This window comes from Capra hircus, chromosome 15 (assembly GCF_001704415.2).
Source record: "Capra hircus breed San Clemente chromosome 15, ASM170441v1, whole genome shotgun sequence".
Classification (NCBI taxonomy): domain Eukaryota; kingdom Metazoa; phylum Chordata; class Mammalia; order Artiodactyla; family Bovidae; genus Capra; species Capra hircus.
This window is the reverse complement of record NC_030822.1, coordinates 35503935-35520559: the sequence shown is the minus strand read 5'-3', so window position 1 is coordinate 35520559 and position 16625 is coordinate 35503935. Positions and strand designations below refer to the sequence as shown.

The 16625-nt window shown below is 44.8% G+C and overlaps 2 protein-coding genes across 2 annotated transcripts; both read right to left on the bottom strand.

Annotated features, from left to right (window-relative positions):
- C15H11orf42 (chromosome 15 C11orf42 homolog) lies at nt 199-7425 on the bottom strand. Its single transcript, XM_005689772.3, has 3 exons — nt 4043-7425; nt 685-1483; nt 199-419 (listed from the first exon to the last, which is right to left on the bottom strand). The coding sequence occupies exons 1-3, from the start codon at nt 4112-4114 to the stop codon at nt 289-291; spliced, it is 1002 nt and encodes a 333-aa protein (XP_005689829.2). The 5' UTR covers nt 4115-7425; the 3' UTR covers nt 199-288.
- On the bottom strand, nt 9281-10255 carry LOC102180781 (olfactory receptor 52W1). Its single transcript, XM_005689773.2, has one exon. It carries the CDS (start codon nt 10241-10243, stop codon nt 9281-9283), a length of 963 nt encoding a protein of 320 aa, XP_005689830.1. The 5' UTR covers nt 10244-10255.

The following is a 16625-nucleotide window of genomic DNA, read 5'->3' as shown; positions in this document are numbered from 1 at the left end:
TTATCTGTGGGGCTGGGGCCCCAAGAAAGTTGTAAATAGATGGGGAAGTGGTCAGGGTGTGTTCTCTCTGGTGAGGACATGATGCCAAGGTTTCAAGGTACTTAGGCCTTTAGAGGGTGAGGGGCAGGAAGCCTAGGGAAAAAAGCTGGGACTCCTCCTCCAGACCCCCACAGGAAGAAGCAGCATGGGCCCAGAATGTTTGGGGGAGCAGCAGTTGATGTTTATTGGGGACCAGTACCCCTATGTCAGATCTTGGGGGCCTCGCCCCCCGCATCTTTCGCCTCAGCTTCATTCGTCGCTGTCGAACTCCGAGGATAGGCCCTGCAGCAGGGGCAGGGACATGGAGTGCCGGTCGGGGTCCCCGGGGCCCCCACCCTGGGCTCCTGGTGGGGGGCTGCGGGGGCTGAAGAGCCAGTTCTCTGCCAGGGTTGGGGATAGTCACAGCTTGACTCGTGCCCTGGTCTTTCTGCCTCCCTGAGCCCTCCCTCTGGTCTTCTGTGCTGTACCCACCTCCTCACCAGGACCATGCTTCCGTCTCACCCTCCCCTGGCTCCCTTACTCCATCCCCTTGACCAGGGTCCAGTGTGGAGTTACGTGTGGCCCACACATTCCTGGGCTATACTCCCCATGCACTTTCCCTCCACCGTATCCCAGCCCTCTCATCTTCATTTCCTCTAGCAGTACCTGACAGCATCTGGGGCCCCCTTCGGAAGGGGTTTCGGCCCTTGTAGGAGAATCTGGTTGGTCTGCCCTCTGGCCCTTCCTGGGGAGGTGGCGTAGGTGGGGCTGGGACAGGTGGGGGCACATCAGCAGCTTCAGGGATATCCTCAGAGGCTGATGTAGGGGCTGGAGGTGGCATGATGCTGAGGTTGGGTCTGGCCCAGCTGGCCCCTTGGGGCAGTGGGTCTTTGATCAGGGGCTTCTGTGGTCCCAGCACTCCCTTGGGTTGCAGTGAAAACTTGAGGCAAGAGAAGGCAATAGGCAGTGACCGTTGTAACCGGAGCAGCTGGGGCTCATGGGCTGTCGGCAGCAGCCCCAGCTGTAGCCAGGAACAGGAGAAGACCTGGTAGATGATGTAGATGCTGTGGGTGCTTCGGAGCCAGGGAAGAGACTGCTGTAGGCTCACTTGCCCTGGTGGCAGCAGCAGGAAGGCCATCTTCTTGCGTAGACCCCCCATGTGTAAGCGGATACGGCAGGGCTGCCCATCCAGCAGTCGCGTTTCTTCATAGGTTATCTCTGCTCGGCTGTTTGGTGAGTATTCTCGAGTGCAGTGGGCGAAGGTACCCTCAGAACCTGCCTGTTCCAGGAGGTTTGGTAGCAGCCCCACTGGTTGTAGTGCCCGCCGGCCCTGCCGACCTGGCAGAGCCAGGCGGCTGTGGGCTGGGCGGGACTGTTTCACTAAAACACCCAGTAGGTCATAGCACGCTGCATCAGACAGAAAAGGTACTGCCACTACATTGGGCCCAAAGCGCTCCTCGATAACCTGCGGGCAGTCAGTATATAGGTCAGGGACTGAGTTGGGGGCCAGGTTAGGAGTTAGTTAACCTGGTAGCCTGCTCTAGATGGACCCTCCCTCTGTCAGTGTTCTTTACACTCCACAATGTGCTCAAAATGTGGTGCTTCTTGCTTGTCTCCCAGTTCTTCCCTATAGCAAAGCCTGAATGTCTGCTGTGTGCCACACTCTGCTAGATTCAAGAGACTTTGTCTTTGTCCTATAAAACAACTCAGAGAGCAAACTGCAGAGCAGATGATTTAACAGCCTTTGTCTTTGATTGAAGAGGATCAAAGATAGTTTCTAGGTGGTGATACTTAAGCTTTGAGGGAATTAGTAAGCTAAGAGAATGGTCAGTCCAGGCAGAGGGAACAGCCAGTGAAAAAACTTGAACTTACAAACTAAGAGGGGCATAGTCAGGAACATATAATTTCATATTAAGTGTAGGGTATGGAGAGGGACAAGGATACAGGAGCTTAATTATTCAAGGCCTTATGTGTGTGCTAACTGATGGGAATTTTATCCTGAGGACAGTGGGAAGCCACTTGAAGAGCTCTGGTTAGGAGGGGCACGATTCAAGCAGGCATTTTAGAAAGTTAATTTTGTCTAAGAAGGCATAAAATAGAGAAAACAGAGAAAAGAGCATTGTAAAATTCCAGGCAAGACATGGTAAGGCCCTGAAGTAAAACCCTGGGGGAAGATACTTACGTTATAGAACTAGTAGGACTTGGTCACTTAAGGGGTGAGGGAAAAGGCATCCTCAACGATTATTCTTAGGTGATTGGTTAGATGCATGTTGTTATCAACCAAGAGTGGATACACAAATAGGTTTGGAAGTCCATGCTTATTATACTATGTCTATAACCCCTTAGTATACACCTTCTGCCTGAGCTGAAGGATAGTTCTTGTGTGGCTTTGAGGCCTCATGTTTGTAATACTAGTTCCAACACGCTTTTACGGATCACAGTTCCTCTTGGTTTGGGCCTTCTTGTCTTGGCCTTTTTGTGCTTGGTTTTTGCCATGAAAATTTATTAGGCCCTTATTCTTACCTTGAGGGCCCCAATGTTATCCTAAAGTGCTCAGCTCTGTGCTAGGGTGAATATGTTCTTGGCAGAGTCACCATCTGAGACCACTGCTTGCTTCCACTGCACTTCTGGGTGGAAGTTCTGAGGACTTAGACTCCTGCAAATTTAGCCTCTTACAGGGGCAGCCCATGAAAGTGATGGTGGAAGATTATCTTCCTGGAGGTACCTTGGTGGTTTGAATTCTGAATAAGGAGCCCTTGAGCCACATCCTGTTTAGTGAGATGTCCTACGAGTGCCCACTAACTCAGCAGTTCTGGAGAGAGGAAACCAGGTCACTCAAATGTGTCCTACTCCTTGAATTTGTAACGTTATCACCCGTGATTTTTTCCTGTATGTCTCTACCCTGACTTTCCTGAAAAATTTCCATTTAAATAGGACAGGGAGTTTTTCTGATTCTCAGAGGAGGTGTAGCTTTCTGATAGTTAAAGAGCTCATTTACTTCACCCCAACTGATCAGGACCATCCTTTCCCATTGCTGAGACTAGTTGCTCTCATTCTTGGGAGGACCTTGACTCTTCTCTTTCTGCCTGGGAAGCTGACCTCTGTGGTGAGCAAGTACTCCATTTTAAATGGGAGTTACGTGCCATTAAGGCTGCTTTGAGTTTACTGGGGACTTCAAGATGATTGTTTTAAACTTGGTGAGTTGCCTTCTGCAAGTGTTTCAGATTCACTTTAATTCAGATAACATGACCAGAATTGATCCCTAAATTCTCTAATCTCAGAAATTAGTGGCCATCTAAATTTGGTGTGGTTTTTTGGATACCGGCAACTCAGATAGAGCTGAAATCTGCCTGCTTCTGAAAATCTGTATATTTTGGTTTAAAACCCAAGTTTCTCATTCTGTGGAAGTTAAACTGGAGGGAATATCTGTGAAGAGGTCAAAGGTAAAGTTCAGGTTCTTTAGAAAATGTAAAAGGCCTTTCACTATTAGCCCCTGTACCTCTTCTTCCTCATTTTCATACTACTTCTTTGAACTCTGTTCCAGAGGACTACTTGCGGTTCACTAGTACACGTTTTTCTTTTCCCTTTCTTGGCTTTTGCACATATTCTACCTTTAGTTAGTACGCTGTTCACTCACTCCCGCACCCCTTCCCCCCATTTAGGTGTTTCTTATGCGCTCTTTATGTGCCAGGTATTCCTCTTCCCTCCCTGTGAATAACTTCTACTTGTAGAGCTAGAATGTTACTCACTCCAGGAAGCCTTCCTGACCTTCTGAGTCTGTCCCCAACATAACACTTCTTCCTACTCTCATAGCTCCTCATCCATTGTCTTTCAAGGAAGCTTTCTTACTATTTTTGCAGTTGTAATCAAATTGGACACTTAGTGCAGCACCTCACACAGGAGACAGCACTGAGTAGATATTAGTTATTATTTTCTTCACCCTTCCAACCTCTTCCTACTTACAAGCTGCTGAGACCTATGTAGGTTACACTGTGTTGTTTCCTCTTTTGCCCTCTTTTCTTACCTTATCTTTGATGAGAGTCCAGGTGGCATCAGCTTCATCCAGTGTCAGCAGGTGGGGGGTACCAACCAACATGATGGGGTGTGGGAGGGGTTAGGTAGGGCAGTGGCTGCTGCAGGAACCCCAAGCTGCCCAGGGAGGTGAGACCCCAGGTGCCAGACTCTGACCTACTGCAGCATGAGGTCATAGAGGTCCTGCTGGGTGTTGGGGCCTTGGGTGGGGAGAGGGCAATCACTTTCATAACCTCACTGTACCCACAACCTGAGTGCATACTTTTTAGTCAGCCCATTCATTCTCCTGCTTTAGTTGGGGAGGAAGATTCAGGTATCCATTAGGATGTGTTTATGTGTGTGTGTATAGTTCTTGGTCCGAATTCTTTAAGGAAACAGGATCAAGTCTTTCCTCCTTAAAGCAATTTGCAATGCTCTGTTGTCAGTTGCAAATGACTTCTTTGTGAGGTTGGACTGGGGTCTTGAAAGACATGGGAGAAGCACAGATCAGGACTTAAACTGAGAACAAAGCAGTGGTTCTGAACCTTGGCTGTACTTTGGAACTAACCGAAAGCTTTAGAAATTACTAGTACCTGGATCCTATGCCCAAGGATTTTGATTTAATTGGTCAGGAATATGCCTGGGCATCAGGAATTCTAAAAGCTCCCAGGCAATTCTAATGTGCAGCCTAGGTTGAAACCCATTATTAATGAGTGGGTTACAATTGCAATAAAAACCAGATGTGTGTAGGAGGGTGCCAAGCTGAGCAGTGACAGAGTGGAGGATAAGAATTGAATTGGGGTTGTGTTGCCTTAGTAACTGGAGAGAATTTTCAGGAAGCCAGAATTTCCCAGGTAAACTTAAGAAAAATTTTCTTCATCCTCTGTTCCCTTTCCTAGGCTGCTTTATATCTGGTGGATGCTCTTTATGGCCCTAATCTTTGGTTTTCACTTGTGTCTCTGCCCCAAAATCTCAACCTGGTGTTTTGCTGAAGAAGAGTGGTTTTTTTCCCCCTGGAGAAGAACCGCTCTAGAGAGTCTTTCTAGTAGCTACTTTCCCACTCCACTCCTCTGTGCCTGCGAAGACCCCTGGCATGTGGGGTGCATCCTCCCCTATCCCTCCCCAGCATGTAGGGTTACCCCACAAAGTTGGCCACTGTCTGAGCTGGCTGAGGAGATATGAGTGTGGGGCACTGGGAAGGGTCCTACCGTGGTGGGAGAGAGTGTTGCCAGGAAAAGTTTCCTAGAGGAGCAGTGACTGGCCACAGGAGAGGGTCAGTCTAGCTTCCGACCTTCTGTCTACCCTAGACAGAGCTAGGATATCAGGTTTTTGAGCAAAGTTTTGACTGAGCATGCGCCATGGTCCAGGAGAATAATTAGTATTCAAATCTTTGTTAAAATTGTGTTAGAGACTATTCCAGACACTTCAAATGAATTATCTTAGTGAATCCTTTTAGTAATCCTTGAAGTAGATAGCGTCATTTCCATTTTATGGGTGAATTAATAGGCTCAGAGAGGTTAAATAAATTTAGTGCAAGGCATACAGTGAGTTATTGGAGAATCTGAGATTCAGATCTACACCTGCCTGACTCCAGCTTTAACCATTAACCAGTAGTTCTCTTTTGGTGAAGGGAGAGATCAACATGTTCCTTCTGCTCACCTGAGAGTGTTGGGAGAGCTGTGTGCAGGTCTAAGTACAATGTGGCGTGGAGAAAAGGAAACGGGTAGGATGGGAGAAGAGGTGCAGTAGACCAAACCAGAAATCCCAAGTTTCTTGTTACGTGAAACCAAGTCTCTTCCTTCTGATGCCCCTTTGGCACATTTTTAGTTATGGCTGATGAGGAGAGGTCACCTCGTAAAGTATAGTTGGCACCTCTTTTCTCTTAGAAAGGAATTCTGAGTGAGGTGGACAGAGGTAGAGAGCAGACAAGGACAAGATGCTTGGGGGAAGGCTGGCCATCAGTGCAAGGAGACAGATGCAGAGGGACAGAGACAGAGAGCTGCTGGGAGACAGAGGCAGGAAGTAATACACATCTGTCTCCTGAGGGGGGATCCAGATTGAGAAGCAGGTGGATGAAGCAGGTGCAGGGATGATGTGCTGTTGGTGAAATCAGATGAGGCTCTCTTTTCAGATTTTTGTTCATAGCGGGGGCTCAGAGGGGAAATTGGATACATTTCAACTCCTTGGCCAGAGTCCTACACCTCTGTCTTCTCTCTCTTGCTGTCTGATTACCATGATTCTCCAGACTCCCTAATCCCTTATTTCCCTACCCTAAGTAAATCTGTCTTTCCTTTTGGCACATAGAATCTGAGACTGAAAATAGTTGAAGGAAAAGAGATGACAGCTGAGTTCTGGGTGGAGTTGATGAGCCCAAGGACTGGGCTGTTTGGGCCATATCCTGTTCATAGGTTTTTCCACCACTGTAGCACCTTCTGTGGTCTCCCTTGGGAAAGGGGCACAACTCATCAGCGTATTTAAGGAGTGACCAGAATGGAGAGCATGAGGGGAACAAACAGGTGGGGGCTGTTACCAGAGAACAGTGCTGCTTTCTGCAAGAACTTCTAGGGTAGTATAGCATGGTGTTGGTAGCAAAGACTTTAGAGTGACAAAGAGTCCTAACAGGTCTCTTCACTTCTCTTGGGCTACAGGGATAATCCTACAGGTCCCTAGTCCCTTATTTGAAATCTTTTGGGATGGGTATGTTTTGGAATTCAGGATGATTCAGATTTTAGAAAGGGAATATAGTGCCTTTATGATACGTAAAGGAATACCCCAGTGAGATTCAGGGCAGTGCCCTACTGTAATCAAATCTATCAATGTTTCTGTAGCTAAATATATGAATATTCACACTAAGTGAGATAAATATTATAAATATGATCGTGACGGGTCAGGCCAGATTTTGGGTCAAAGTTATGAACAAACTATTGTTTCTTCAGAGATTTTTTTATTTTGGAACTATAGATAAGGGGTTATGAGCTTATAATTGTTCTCAGGTTGTTGTGGAGGAGTAAGCGTGCCAGAAAAGCCTTCTAAACACACCACATGGTAGGTATGTATGCAATCTCAATCCAAAACAAAATACAAATGTCCAAGGGGGTGGACTTTTTGACTTACAGTGGACAATGTATGGCTTTGGACTCAGCTGCCTTGGGAGTTGTGCACAACCACAGAGTGAAGGTGCCTTAGAAGAGAGGCTTCCTGTGGTGGGTGGGGAACAGGATTCATTGCTTTTGAACATTGGCTGCATATGATTTCCCTTTTCATGTACCAGAGGGGGAAGGTGTGTGTGTGTATGTGTGTGTGTGTGTGTGTGCGCATGTGCGTGTGTGTGTGTGACACAGGATTGTCACACATTTCTTTATATTTCTTTATAATGTTGTAATAAATATCTTACTGCATACATGTTTGTTCACATCTCATTATTTTGTCAATATAGATTTTTTGAGGAGGTTTCACTAAGAGAAAGATGTATACATCTTAAAAGACCGATGACCCATTAGGGTTAGAATTTTATCAAAGTTATCTGCAAAATCATTGCCTGGATGGTTTTTTACCTCAGAACTTCATGAAAAAGGTTAGCCTTGAGAAAGACTGAGTCCGCACTTGGGCTGAGAAAAACTGGATTTGCTCCTTGTTCACTTGGCTTCAGTGTGACAACACTCTGAAAATCACAAAGCTTTTGGGCTGTCTCTGTAGTTACTTGTTGATGAGGACCTGGAGATGGCATCCCTTGCTTTTCTTCAGATCTGCAGCCCCCCGTGTCGCATCCAATGGTGCTCGGTCCAGCTGCCTGTGCTGAGTGGTCTGATTGCTCCTGGTTCAGGTCTTCGTGATTAACTCCAGTACCCACTGTTAATTTTCCCGGAGAGCTTAGGTCTGGCTGTGCAGCCCGCAGCTTTCTCTGACTGCGTAACTGTCTCCCTACCTTTTATGTGAGAATATACTCATTCTAGACTTAATGCTTGGCTTCCCTGGTGGCTCAGCAGTAAAAGAAGCCTCCTGCAGTGCAGGAGATGGGTAGGGAAGATCCCCTGGGGGAGGAAATGGTAACCCACTCCAGTATTCTTGCCTGGGAAAGCCCATGGACAGAAGAGCCTGATGGGCTAGAGTGCCTGGGGTTGCAGAGTTGAACACAACTGGACACATGACTGACCACGCACCCAGACTTAATGCTGGCCTCAAAGATCTTTTTGTGTAAGGTCCTTGCAGTTTGGAGTTTTTTTTTTAACAGAAAGTGAATCCCATGTTAGGCAACACCACAACACTTTCTGTTTAATATCTCTATTCTCTGGCAGCCACAGCAGTGTGAAATATTCCTATTTCATCATATTGCACCAACATCGTGTGCTTCTCATGATGCTGGCCAGGACAAATGGGGGTGCTGATGAGAATTTTATTTGAGAATTCTGTATTCTTGTTTGAGAATGCACAAAAGGGCATGTTGATAAGTGAAGATAATGATCTCTGGCAAACAGGTGAAGTGGTTACAGTGATTTTTCTGGGCTATCAAAATTTCTTTCAGCTGAAGCCCTGACCCCTGAAGCTATAGGCCCAGGGAGAGAAGTTCTAGTCATCAATATCTGAGACTTCGGCAGAGCAGTGAGGGTAGGGGGAATAGTGGTTTACATATAGAGACCAAGAAGGTTCTCTGAACTGAGGATGTCTTCAGGATCAGGGTCTTGGAAAAATTTGGGAATCCAGGGCACCTTATCCCAATTATCAGAAAGTGGGGAATAAGCCTGCTTAACTCCTCCCTGAAGGATAGACTGAAAACTGAGTCAGACTCCAGGAATAGAGGGAGGGCTATAATCCCAGACAGGTGCCCAAGCACTTGCTTTCAGAGGCTGTGTCACTCTTTCCAGGCCCCCGGGTCCAGGATCTGTAGAGAAGCTTTGGTGTAGGAACGTGGGCAGACTTAGGTTAAAATGATGGAGTAGAGTTGCAGGAGAAGGAGGAGGGTGGTTTTAAGTTAAATCATGTGTATTATGATCCCAGGATTATTCCCTGGCACCTTATCTCCTCTGCATGGCAACATGGTTGCCCATCTCCTATCTCCTCCCAAGCAGGATGCATGGCTAGACCAGTCTACAGATGCCACTGGTATACCGAGACTTCACAGCAAATATCTGTTGAGTGGTTGTCACTGTCATATGCAGACCATGGGACAAAGATGACACCACACCTCCAGACCCCAGACTCCTCTGAGTGTCCCCTCTCTCCCACCCTCAGGCTCCCTTGTTTTCATTGCCCATTAGAACTGGCTTTTCTTGAATGTGAAGATTTCTAGGAGCCGGTCCCTAATCTGCTTCGTGCGGGCCCCATAGATGAGAGGGTTAAGGGCAGGTGGCAGCAGCAAATAGATGTTAGAGAGAAGGATGTGCACAGGCTTGGGGACGGTGTGACGACCAAAGCGGTGTGTGAGGTAGGAGAAGAGACCAGGCACATAGAAGGCTAGAATGACACAGATGTGGGAACTGCATGTTCCAAAGGCCTTGGCACGGGATTCCTGGGTAGGCAGCTGCAGCACAGCGTGGGCGATGAGCCCATAGGAGCCCGTGATGCCTAGAATATCTATACCAGACACAGCCAACGAAAGCACCAGCCCATACAAGTTGTTGGCTCCTGTGTCACCCACCACCAGCTCCACCACCGCCATGTGTGCGCAGTAGACGTGGTGTATGGTCTGGGCTTGGAAGTGCTCAAATCGTGCAACCAGCAGAGGGAAAGGCACAACAATAGCCACAGCTTTTAGGACCAGTGCCAGGGCTGCATACCCCACACGGGCTTTGGTGACTAGAATGGGGTAGTGCAATGGACGCCCTACTGCCACAGCACGGTCACAGGCCATGGCCAACAGTACACCAGATTCCACGGCCGTCAGTGCGTGAACAAAGAACATCTGGACCAGGCAGGCAGCGTATGGCACAGGCCGGGGCCCGAGCCACAGCACAGCCAGCAGCCCTGGAGCTATAGATGTGGCTAAGCTCAGATCTGTGGCTGCCAGGGTGGCCAGGAGCAGAAACATGGGCTGATGCAGGGTGGAGTCTGTCTGCACCACTGCCAGCAGTGCTCCATTGCCCAGCAGGGAAAGCAGATACATGGGCCCAAAGACCAGGGTCAGCCAGGCCTGCACACCCACTAGCCCTGGGATGCCAGTCAGTATGAAGAAGGTTGGGCGTGAGAAAGTAGAGTTGGGCTGTGGAGCTTCTGTCATCCTGTGGGGTCAGAGCTTTTGGGCTCATGGAAGCATGACTCATGATGGGTAAAGGACAAAGGGAGAGATTTTGGGGGTGTCACAGTGGCACAGATCCATCCATATATGTGTAGGAGTCGTGCAGGGCTGGGAGACAGTGGTATAAACTTTGGGGTTATATGGGTATAACCTTGGATAACCAGGGTCACAACTCTAGCTAGGGTGGAAGAATCCTTTTGCCTGAAAGTCGATGAGCATTGGGGGAACCAAGGGGGACAGTGGAAGTGAAGTGGGGGTGTCACTGCTGCAGTGCTAGAATAGCTGGAGCCCTCCAGTTGGGGCTCAGCTGAGAGTGGAGCTGAGATGAATTTTTTCTTCCTCAGAGTCCAAGTAGAGTCAGTCTCAGTCTCTGCAGAGGGAGAGAAATCCAGTGCTGGGTGGCGATCACGCCTCAGGCAGGTCCTGTTCCTGACTATATCTTAGGCAGAACTCCTGGGCCCAGCTTCCTCAGCTCTACAGCAGGGGTGGGCACAATGATCTTATGTGTTGCCCAGCTTTAACATTCTGGGCACCAGTCCTCCAGGAAGAAAGGAAAAGAGCAGAGAGAAAGGGAGAAACAGGAGGAGGAGGCAGAAGGGGCCTGGAGCAAAGTAGGGAGGCTGATATGATAGGAGAAAACCTGGTGGGCTTTTGGGGTGTGGAGTTCTTCTGTTTTTCTTCACTCCATGCTGAAGTAATGAACTTGAACACGGGCTAGAGAGTTGACGCTGGGCAAGCAACGGAGAATTGACGTGGGAAGCAACGGAGAAAGAGATGGCAGCAAAGAAAGGAACTTCTCGTCTCCTTTCCTTCACATTCCAGAAGAGGGGGTCACATTCCAGAACTGAGTCTCATTCCTGGGGTTCTAGAGGCAGAGCAGGTGACAGAGGGGGAGGAAATGGCACTCAACACACAAGTAGCCAGAGGAGGAAGAAGTATCTCTGGTGTTGGAGGAGGCACGGTGAGTAGAACCAGTTTCTCCCAGAACCCAGCCCACAGCAGAAACTTAATAAATGTTGGATGGATAAATGAAGGAGGAAAAAAGCCCCAGAAGACTTAACTGAGGAAAGGTCCTAAGCACCATGTATTTGCAGCTTCTCTTCTTGACTGCTGCCTGTGGGGCCCTTTATGTGACTGTTCTACCTGCTTCCCTCAGGGCCCTTACCCCTCCCACCTGGGCCATATTAACTCTTCCTTGTTCTGCGTCTGATAGCCTGGGTAACTCAGGAAGTAGTGTAAAGAGGCAGAGATGGGGACAATGATGAAAGAGACTGACTTTTGGCATTGATAGATCTGGGTTAGAGGAAACTCTCTGGGAGGTCTTTGCTGACTCACTGATGTCTGGAGAGAAAAGACCTTGCTTTCTTTGTTCTTTAATAGCATCAGTTCCCTTCTATTGTAATTACTTGTCTCTCTTTCCTCCACTGGACTGAAAGAGGGGTGCTGTTTATTAGCCTCAATATAACCACCACTTATCATAATATCTGGTAGTTATTGTCAATAAATAAATATTTATTACTCTTAATCGTGGGACAAAACTGCTGGCCCCAAATGGCCACCCAGACAGCATCTGCTGACTAACAGTGGTGCCTACAGTTTCAGAAGCCTTCAGTATCCATGGAAATGAAAAGGATTCACCATCCACCACAAGTCCACTGAGTAAAATTCTTTCTGCTATGATGAGACATACTCTAACAATCACCACAGTATATAAGATAAAATAACAAAATCACAGGGACTATGGGAAAAAATAGGAGTAGGGACATAACATTAAAATCTTCATCAGAAAAACATCTGAGAAAGAATGTGAACCTAGTACAAGTGGTAGTGGTGTTTTACATATGTTAAACGGTTAGGATGGAACAGAACTTGTGGGATGAGCCAAAGCGGTTCTAAGGGGGAATATCAGCAATAAATGCCTACATTAAAAAGCAAGAAAGATTCCATTTAAACAACCTCACTCTCCCCCTTCAGGAACTGGAAAAAGAACAAACTGAGCCCTAAGTTACCAGAAGAAAGAAAAGATTAGAACAGAAAGACATGAACAGAAAAATAGAAAATATTAACCAGTTAGTTCTTTGAAAAGATAAATTAATAAATCCTTAGCTAGACTCACCAAGGGAAACAAAAAAGAGATCAAATCAATAAAATTATAAACAGGAGATATTAGCATGATACCACAGAAATTCTAAGAATTATGAGAGGCTACTGTGAATGAACTCTACCAACAAACTGAACAACCTAGAAGAAATGGAAACATTCTTAGAAGCATAACTTATAATTCAAGACTGGATCAGGAAAAAATAGAAAATCTGAATAGATCAACTACTAGTAAGGAGATTGAATCAGTAATCAAAATTCTACCAATGAAGAAAAGTCCAGGACTGGATGGTTTCACTAGTAAATTTTTGCCAAATATTTTAAATAAGAATTAACCCAGGCCTTCTTAAACTCTTTCAAAAAAGTTTAAGAGGAGGGACAACTCCCAAGCTCATTTCACAAGACCAGCATTCTGATAACAAAATCAGAAAAGGACACTACTAGAAAAGAAAAGTATAGGCCAGTATCCCTGATAAATATGAATGCAAATGTTCTCAATAAAGTACAGCAAATCAAACTATTCCAAAATCTTACAGGATAAGGAAGGCTTCTTAACTCATTCTATGAGGCAAACACCACTCTGATATCAAAACCAGACAGATATCACAGGCACAAAAAGAGAATTACAGGTCAATTGAACATAAATGCAAAAATCCTCAATAAAATATTAGCAACAAATTCAACAATACATTAAAAGGATCATAAACCGGGATCAAGTATAGGATTTTCCCTGGGATTCAAGGGTGATTCAGCATAAACATGAAGCAATGTGATACATCATGTTAATAAAATGAAAAATCACATGACCATCTCAATAGATGCAGAAAAAGCATGACAAAATTCAGCATCCTCTTATGATAAAAACTCATAAAAAATTAGGCATAGAAGGAATATATCTCATAAAAAGGCCATATATGACAAGCTCATATCAACTTTTCACTGTACTCAATGGTGAAAGGTTGAAAACGTGTCCTCTAAAATCGAAAAAAGACAGTTTCACCACTGTCAGCCACTCTCAGCACCCATTTTCAACATAGTGCTAGAAGTCCTGGCTACAACAAGAAGGCAAGAAAAAGAAATAAAAGGCATCTGAAGTGGAAAGGAAGAAGCAAAATGGTCTCTATTTTTAGATGACATGATTTTTGCATATAGAAAATCCTGAAAACAATAAAAAAGCTGTTAGAACTGATCAATGAATTCAATAAACTTGCAGGATACAAAATTAACTTCCAAAAATCAATAGCATTTTATACTAATGACAAATTTTATGAAAAAGAAATAAAAGAAATTGATCTCATTTACAATAGCATCAAATACAATAAAATAGGGAAAAAAATTGACTAAGAAGATGAAATATCTCTATTCTAAAAGCTATTGATAGAAGACATTGATGAAAGAAATTGAGCAAGACAGATAAATGGGGAATGTGTTCATGGATTGGAAGAATTAATTTTATTAAAATGTCATTGCTACCAAAAGTCATCTATAGATTCAATGCAATCTCTATCAAGATTCCTATAGCATATTTTTTACAGTAGTAGAAAAAACCTCTCAAAATTTATAAGGAAACACAAAGACCTTGACTAACCAAAGACATCCCGAGAAAGAAGATCATAAAACTATACTCTATAGTTACCAAAACAGTGGACACACTGGGGAAAGAGAGGGTGGGAAGAATTGAGAGAGTAGTATAGACATATATACACTACCATGTGTAAAATAGCTAGGTAGGGGGAAGCTATCTTTTCTCCACTGAGTATTCTTAGCTTCCTTGTCAAATATTAGTTGACTGTATATACTTGGGTTTATTCCTAGGCTCTCAATTCTGTTCCATTGATCTATTTGTCTACTTTTCTGCCAATATCATACTGTTATTATTTTTCATTAAAATTTTTTGAAATATAAATTTATTTATTTTAATTGGAGGCTAATTGCTTTACAATATTGTATTGGTTTTGCCATACATTGACATTTTCTTTATTTTTTAATTGTAGTATAATTTGTTTACAATGTTGTGTTAGTTTCTGCTGTCCAACAATGTGAATCATACATACATACATACATACATACAGGTATGACCTAAATCATACACACACACATGTATGACCTAAATAACACATACATACATACATGTATGACCTAAATCATACACACATACAGGTATGACCTAAATTAAATCCCTCATGATTATACTGTGGAAGTGACAAATAGATTCAAGGGATTAGATCTGATAGACAGAGTGCCTGAAGAGCTATGGATGGAGATTCGGGACATTGTACAGGAGGCCATCCCCAAGAAAAAGAAATGCAAAAAGGCAAAGTGGTTGTCTGAGGAGGCCTTACAAATAGCTGAGAAAGAAGAGAAGCTAAAGGCAAAGGAGAAAAGGAAAGATAGACCCATTGGAATGCAGAGTTCCAAAGAATAGCAAGGAGAGATAAGAAAGCTTTCCTTGATGATCAATGCAAAGAAATAGAGGAAAACAGTAGAATGGGAAAGACTAGAAATCTCTTCAAGAAAATCAGAGATACCAAAAGAAACATTTCATGCAAAGATGGACACAATAAAGGATAGAAATGGCACGGACCTAACAAGCAGAAGATAAAAAGAAAAGGTGGCAAGAATACACAGAAGAACTATACAAGAAAAGATCTTCATGACCCAGGTAACCACAATGGTGTGATCACTCACCTAGAGCCAGACATCCTGGAATGTGAAGTCAAGTGGGCCTTAGGAAGCATCACTATGAACAAAGCTAGTGGAGGTGATGGAATTTCCAGTTGAGCTATTTCAAATCCTAAAAGATGATGCTGTGAAAATGCTTTATTCAATATGCCAGCAAATTTGGAATACTCAGCAGTGGCCACAGGACTGGAAAAGATCAGTTTTCATTCCAATCCCAAAGAAAGGCAATGCCAAAGAATATTCAAACTACAACACAGTTGCACTCATCTCAAAAGTTAGCAAAGTAATGTTCAAAATTCTCCAAGCTAGGCTTCAACAGTATGTGAACCATGAACTTCTAGATGTTCAAGCTGGATTTAGAAAAGGCAGAGGCACCAGAGATCAAATTGCCAACATCTGTTGGTTCATTGACAAAGCAAGAGACTTCCAGAAAAAGATCTACTTCTGCTTTATTGAATATGCCGAAGCTTTTGACTGTGTGGGTCACAACAAACTGTGGGAAATTCTTCAAGAGATGGGCATACCAGACCACCTTAACTGCCTCCTGAGAAATCTGTATGCAGGTCAAGAAGCAACAGTTAGAACTGGACATGGAACAACAGACTGTTATATATATATACCCTCATGTTCACTGCAGCATTATTTACAATAGCCAACACAAGGAAATAACTTAAATGCCTGTTGATGAATGAATGGATAAAGTTGTCAGATACACACACACTGAAATATTATTCAGCCATAAAAACGAGGAAATCCTACCATTTGTAGTAACATGGATGGCTTTGAAGGGATTCAGTTCAGTTCAGTTGCTCAGTCGTGTCCAACTCTTTGCGACCCCATGAATTGCAGCATGCCAGGCCTCCCTGTCCAGCACCATCTCCCGGAGTTCACTCAGACTCACGTCCATCAAGTCCGTGATGCCATCCAGCCATCTCATCCTCTGTTGTCCCCTTCTTCTCCTGCCCCCAATCCCTCCCAGCATCAGAGTCTTTTCCAATGAGTCAGCTCTCCTCATGAGGTGGCCAAAGTACTGGAGCTTCAGCTTTAGCATCATTCCTTCCAAAGAAATCCCAGGGTTGATCTCCTTCAGAATGGACTGGTTGGACCTCCTTGCAGTCCAAGGGACTCTCAAGACTTTTCTCCAACACCACAGTTCAAAATCATCAATTCTTCGGTGCTCAGCCTTCTTCACAGTCCAACTCTCACATCCATATAGGACTACTGGAAAAGCCATAGCCTTGACTAGATGGACCTTAGTTGGCAAAGTAATGTCTCTGCTTTTGAATATGCTGTCTAGGTTGGTCATAACTTTTCTTCCAAGGAGTAAGCATCTTTTGATTTCATGGCTACAGTCACCATCTGCCATGATTTTGGAGCCCCCCAAAATAAAGTCTGACACTGTTTCCACTGTTTCCCCGTCTATTTCCCATGAAGTGATGGGACCAGATTCCATGATCTTAGTTTTCTGAATGTTGAGCTTTAAGCCAACTTTTTCACTCTCCACTTTCACTGTCATCAAGTGGCTTTTTAGTTCCTCTTCACTTTCTGCCATAATGCTAAGTGAAATGACTCAGAGAAAGAC

Bases quoted from the DNA above. Each gene is read 5' to 3' on its own strand.
- C15H11orf42 (XM_005689772.3), bottom strand. From the start codon at position 4,114: ATGTTGGTTGGTACCCCCCACCTGCTGACACTGGATGAAGCTGATGCC. The intron at 1,484-4,042 runs GTAAGAAAAGAG...GACTGCCCGCAG, and splicing joins GGACTCTCATCAAAGATAAG to GTTATCGAGGAGCGCTTTGG. The intron at 420-684 runs GTACTGCTAGAG...CAACCCTGGCAG, and splicing joins GGGGCCCCAGATGCTGTCAG to AGAACTGGCTCTTCAGCCCC.
- LOC102180781 (XM_005689773.2), bottom strand. From the start codon at position 10,243: ATGACAGAAGCTCCACAGCCCAACTCTACTTTCTCACGCCCAACCTTC.